This window comes from Endocarpon pusillum, assembly GCF_000464535.1.
Source record: "Endocarpon pusillum Z07020 unplaced genomic scaffold scaffold587, whole genome shotgun sequence".
Taxonomy (NCBI): Eukaryota; Fungi; Ascomycota; class Eurotiomycetes; order Verrucariales; family Verrucariaceae; genus Endocarpon; species Endocarpon pusillum.
The window spans coordinates 137,680-143,679 of NW_006916545.1; the positions used below are offsets into that span (position 1 = coordinate 137,680).

General features: G+C 53.5%; 3 protein-coding genes across 3 annotated transcripts; 2 read left to right on the plus strand and 1 right to left on the minus strand.

The window, feature by feature from the left end:
- Positions 1 to 942: 942 nt before the first annotated feature.
- EPUS_05960 (uncharacterized protein) lies at positions 943 to 2,289 on the plus strand (the record flags this gene model as incomplete). Its single annotated transcript, XM_007806773.1, has 1 exon — positions 943 to 2,289. One exon carries the CDS (start codon positions 943 to 945, stop codon positions 2,287 to 2,289), a length of 1,347 nt encoding a protein of 448 aa, XP_007804964.1.
- Positions 2,290 to 3,186: 897 nt separating this feature from the next.
- EPUS_05961 (uncharacterized protein) lies at positions 3,187 to 4,011 on the plus strand (the record flags this gene model as incomplete). Its single annotated transcript, XM_007806774.1, has 1 exon — positions 3,187 to 4,011. One exon carries the CDS (start codon positions 3,187 to 3,189, stop codon positions 4,009 to 4,011), a length of 825 nt encoding a protein of 274 aa, XP_007804965.1.
- A 428-nt stretch (positions 4,012 to 4,439) lies between these two features.
- Positions 4,440 to 5,872, minus strand: EPUS_05962 (uncharacterized protein; the record flags this gene model as incomplete). Its single annotated transcript, XM_007806775.1, has 2 exons — positions 4,440 to 4,713; positions 4,863 to 5,872. 2 exons carry the CDS (start codon positions 5,870 to 5,872, stop codon positions 4,440 to 4,442), a joined length of 1,284 nt encoding a protein of 427 aa, XP_007804966.1.
- Positions 5,873 to 6,000: the final 128 nt, after the last annotated feature.

The window sequence follows — 6,000 nt, forward strand, 5'->3', positions numbered from 1 at the left end:
CCAGACCCTGCAACGCGTGAAAGGCTGACACTATGCTTCCAGGCTTCCAGCCCAATCTCGCGCGTGGTTCCCCAAAGTCTCAGCCTAAGCATCCCAAAAACTCAGGCAAGAGGCTTGTGTCCATGCTTTGGACCGGGGTGCTAACGAGTTGACCAACCTAATCAACCTAATCAACCTAATCTAACTGCTCGCTGCCGCCCAAGAGGGAAGGGTGCGGATCCGACCTGGTCTTGTCGTGTGTCACAGCTCCTTCCTTCTCCCTTTCCATCGCATCCTTCTCCAGCAGTGCACGATAGCAGTTCACGATACTCTACGTAGGCAGTACTGCTTTCTCCGCAATCAATCTCGTATAGCCCATACCAGCATTCACGCCTCCCTGCGGCCAGACTCCTGATACATTCTTGCATTACGCTCTGGCCTCCATCCGTCTGCTACTACGCACATTCACATATCCGGTAGATGTCATACTGGACTAGGTCTAAAAGTCAGCCTAAAAACATTAACAGAAGTTACGATCGGCAGGGAAACGGTCAGCTTACCGCCTCAACTCGTCACATCGATTTCTTTGGTAGTGGAATCCGCCTGTACCCAATTGCCTTGCGTGGAAAGGCAACCAGCATTTGATCGAGTGAAAGGGAGTATCCCAAGCGGACTGCTGCAGGCTCTGCACTGGTGACGCAGATCTGATTCGTCGCCATCAAATCGCCGCCCCCTTCGTGCATTCTTCCCCCAAGTCAAACTGCCCAATCAACCGGCGACCGACATTCTGCATCCAACACATACCCATGGTCCGGATACTATTCTCAGAGGCCTGAAATCGTCAATCACAACAATAATTCTGCTTCACCAAGATTCACTGTTTTCCTGGTCGCTTGCACCATCCAACTGCTCTTCACTGACAAGAATTTATCACGACCATTTCAGCCCTCATTCGTCGTCAACATGCCTTATAATACTCGTCGCAAGTCACTATCGCTGCCTTCGCTGGGAATCCAGCTTCCGGCCGCCTCACGCGCTCACCGCTCGCCCTCGAAATGTACACCAACCGCCGAAACATTGCAACATCCTTCGAAAAGAGTTAAGCGATCCCACGGCGACAATACTCCAGTGTCTCCAATATCATCATCTGATGCATCTGTGATTTCTCCAACTGACAGTACTGCCTCGAAACCAAAGAGTCGGCGTGGGGGCCTTGCGCATACACCACCACCTTCACCAGGCAACTCACATTTCGACATCAAGATTGATACGGAGGGTATCAATGATGACATTGTGATTGCTGTGATTGATCAGTTAGAGAAGACTGGCAACCGGCCGCATTTGATCAAGGAACTGGCAGCTGTTCTTGCATCTACCAATGACAGCGTTGCACAGTATGTATATCCATTCCCATCCACCAACGACGCAAACACTGACGTGGTTGATCGCATCCGCAGTTCCGCCAATCCTGCAGCTCTTCTATCTTCTCGATTAAGTCTTTACCTCAAGAGACCATGGACCGCCCTTGCCCCTTGTCCTTTGGCCAAGGAGCTCATCCCGGTGCATCCGCGAAAGGTCTTCTTCTACCTTACCACCACACCACATCAGAAGCTACCAGAAAGCTCGGACGATATAATAGCTCCGACGGCGTCGAATGTCAAGCGTCTCACTCCCAGCGTTTCACCGAGCATTGACCAAGATGACATCGACCTGGAAACAAGAGAGCGTCTTCGAATGAGTCCTAGCCCTGAGGTCGACCTATCCTCGCCAGATCTGGATGATGATCAGCCCATGAATCCTCCGACTCCAGGAGAAAGCTTTAGTGGTCGGAGCAGTCTGACACGGGACGGATCGATCGCAGAACACCGAACCGCTCAGAACAGGGCGCCAAGCCCACCACTTGAAGCTGATGAGAAAGGCTTTACCGAGACGGCCACAGCTGTGCGCGCTCGGGGTATGAGCCTGAATGAGTCCTGCGTCCATACATCGATTGAAGGTAGCCTGGATCAAGGAAGCAATCAACAGATGGAGGGTATTGAAGAGACGGCCGAGATGACGCATAAACGAGATCAAGAATTGGGCTACGAGTTGTTCGGCCATGCCCATGGTGCGCCTGCTGTGCCCAACCAGACCGCCTTACTCAGCAGTCCTATGATTGCTGCCAAAGATGATCACGCTACCAATGTCAAGAAAGTCACCGCGCTTGTGACGGAGATTGGTCTACAAGATGTCGAGATGACGAATTGGGAGTTGAGATCTCCCGAGAATGTTGAGCTGGATGAACTTGATGGAATGTTTTCTGGGTTTTAGATGTGGTGAATATTACTGCTGCTCTGCATGATCTGTTCCCTGTTTGATTGACACCAGGCTGCCATTTATGACCGGTACCTGCTCTTCATTTTTTACCCAGCTCCTCTGATCGCTTTTACTAGTTGGGGGTCAGAACATCACAAGCATAGGAGGCACGGCGCATGTTAGATGCTAGATCTGTCAGGTGGTGGAGAGGCGGCGAGGCGGCTGAGGGGAGCCAGCGTTTGCTCGTTTGCTCGTTTGACAAGCGCGGGCGAGCTTTCCCTTCATGAACGATGTAATTAGTATACTTTTGATAGAAGTACAACTCTTCTGGCAACGGAAATGAAGCATCAAATGAAGCATCCGTATGATATTCTGTGGAGAGCGATACCAAAGTCTCGAACAAGTTTTCGAATGAGTTTGGAGACCGGCGGCTTCCGCCCAGTGACATTTGGCCTCGTTCTTGCTGGCTGATACAATGTGTGCTCCGTATTCCTCTCGTCCTTCAATGTCTCATTTCCATGTGAACATAAGGCACAAGGCTGTTCCTGCTTACATAAATTGCTTTTGATGCTTCTGGTCTGGGCTCCATCATCCTCCGGCTCGGTCGAGTCGTTGATTGCCTCATCTTCCAGAAACATTCTGCTTCTCATCAATCGTGCTCCGACGTTGGAGGTGTGGTTGCTGCTGTGGTTGCTGCTGTGGTTGCTGCTGTGGTTGCTGCTCTCTTTACACCGCATCTCGCATATCCGCAATAATCCAAGCTGGACAACTTGTCATCAAAAGACGTTGCTCATCGAGTTCCTCATCGAGTTCCTTGAGCGAAGCTTGAAAAGTGCAATTGACAATTGACAGCCGTGCTGTTATCGCTCGACCACGGCAGCTGTTCAGGCCGTTACCCAATTCTGATGCCAAATGAGTACGCGATTATCTCCTTATTACCCAGTCCTGGTCCCAAGAAATGAAGTACCTTCCAGTGCCAAACTGGCGCCCTTTGCTACCAGGCCTGCACAGCCATTCCGCTTTCTCGATCTGCCTGCCGAGATCCGGAGATACATCTATGACCTGTGGATCCCTTCATTCTTACATGTATCAACAGGCTGCGGAAGAGTGCGGTTGCAATATTTTACAGACACACGGGAAGGACTAATTTTCCAGACCTTGTCCGTTCGGCCATTCTTTCTGAACAGGCAGTTTTACCACGAATTCTGGTATTCCCTCTTCGCCAGGACGACATGGTGTTTCTCGAACCCAGATCTCTTGCTCAGCGCCTTGGAATGCCTGTCCAACCCGATGGTGGATAGAATTCGGCACGTCTCCGTGCGTCTAGGTGAATATGGCAGATGGCCAAAGGTGAGGTCAAACACACCGTCCAAGGACAGGTCCCATTCCTTTGATTTCAGGTCGGCTGTACAGACTCTACGACACATGGACCAGCTACAAACTCTACTTATCTACATCAACCTTGCCGACTTCGGCTACGTTCGTGCCAATCCGTGGACGGCACTTCCTGCAAATACCATTGCCGCCAATTGCGTGGCAGATTTCACCTGGAGTGGCCTGGTGACAAGAGTTCCGTTTGCCAGGTCCGTGCTGGATCAAGAGTTCATCCGAACGCTGAAGTTCCGTTGTGGAGAGGCAAGTGTCTCGTTGGTGCCCAAACCAGAAGATCGGTATGCTGGACAGATGGTCGATGTTGTTATATCTCAATGTGCTGTGGTGGGTTCAATGGAAGCATGACACCAGAGCTTGAAAAAATTGGCTGTTGATATCTGAATTGCTGACTGTTGCGAGACCATAATGAGCAAACTTGAAAATGACTCACGAATCTGGTAAAAGGACATGGTAACAAAATGCAGGAGCTGGCAGTGACATTAGAAAGGCGCAGCGTCGAGTCTCGGACATGAGTTTATTGTGGAAAGTATAGAGACGCTGAGCGTTTTGATACGGATCCACACTCACTTACCTGCTGCTTCCATGTCTCTCAAGCTTCACTGGGTGCAGCCATCCACCCATTGCTTTCCTACCTCCACTCTAGTTGTGATCACGCTCATACAAGGGAGAGGGCGAGCAGACCGAAGTCACCAACCCCCAAAACGGCTGCTCCAGATCTAATCTACCCCCATCTTTCCCCCTTTGTACCCTCTCTTACTCGCTTTAGCCCTTCCCTACCGTCCCCTCCCAACCTCTACATCCAACCTCATCCCCCTCGGCCCGCCGCGACTGCCATCCCCCGTCGTGTCAAACATGTCGTCAGCAGCTTCCGCATCATCCCTCCAGCGCCACAACTCGCGCAACCCGGGCTCCAAGGTTCCCTCGATGGCATCGACGATCTTGTCCCCGATTACGGGGAAGAACTTGAACGCATGGCCCGATCCGCCAGTGGCGAGGAAGAGATTTCTGCTGTGCGGGTGCGCGGTAATGAGGAAATTGCCTGATGGCCTGGTGCAGGGATCAGTCAAGGGGTACTTTGGGAGTGGGGATATAATGATGTGAGTTATTAGATTAGATGTGTGGGAGGGAGGCCAGGGGCTAGGGGAAGATAATCAAAATCTATCCATGAAAATATCAAGTGGAAAGGGAGTGCATACGTGTCGCAGTACCAACAGAGCCTTGTTCGGGAGAAGGGACGGTCTGCCAGTGCAGCCAGTTCATGCAACTCCTTCAACTTGACATCCGAGTCTGGATTCGAGGCTGGATCTGGATGCCCAAAGGCCTCTCTGGCTATCTTCCTGCATGCCTCCTCGCCTTCAGGGGGAATCGGGATGGTGGTGTCCGGCACGGAGATCTCGAGCATCTCATGTCCATCCTTTCCTTTTTCTCCATCTCCATCTCCTGCTCCTGCTCCTGGTTCTACATTCTCCGGTCCCCGCATCGCGTCCTCCTCACCCCTCCCATCTGCTCTCTGATCCCTCCTCCGCCGCTGCGCCAGCGCAGGCTCCCGCACCATCCTCGGATTGCGATACCCGAATCCATGCCTGGCGATCTTCAGTTCGCGCCGGGACTCGCCCTCCCTGGCTCGGGGCGGCATGACAAACATGCCGCTGCTCATGTTGAGCTGCACCGGCTTGCGGCTTAACGCCGCATACTCGCCCTCGCTGAGCGGGATGTACGCCAGCACTTGTCCGGTAGCGATGGCGCGACCGCGCAGGTCGACCAGAGTCGGGGTCCAGGATCCGGTGGCGAGGATGACGAGGCTCGCGTGGCGGATCTCGCCGCTCGAGAGTTGGATCCCGGTGCATACCGGTTTGGGTCTGGGCTCGGGGGTTGCGGCTCCGCTTTGGTTGATGGGAGGAGCACGATCAAGTTCAGGTTCGACCTGGGGATCGCTGAAGAGCAACCTCTCCACCCTCTTGCCGCACTCGATCGTAACTCTCCCCTCCCTGTCTTCGCTACGGATCTTCTCCAGAGCAAACGCCACACAAGCCTCCGCGTCGGCCCATCCACTCCCCCAGTTCACGTACCCGCTATCGCCCATCGCGGACGCGTAGCCAGTGATACCACGAACCGATGCGCGGTCGCCGCGCCTGGCCCTCCCCGTCCTCTTTCCCATCCGCTTGCCCGTCTCCCCCTCCCTGACCCACCGCCGCAGCCCGCACATTCTCCAACGCACCCTGCACATACCGCCTCCCGCTCTCCGCCTCCCCATCGCCAACATACCGCTCCTGATCCGCCACCACCACCAACCCACTCTCCATATACCTGCCCCCACCACCCCACCCCTCGCGC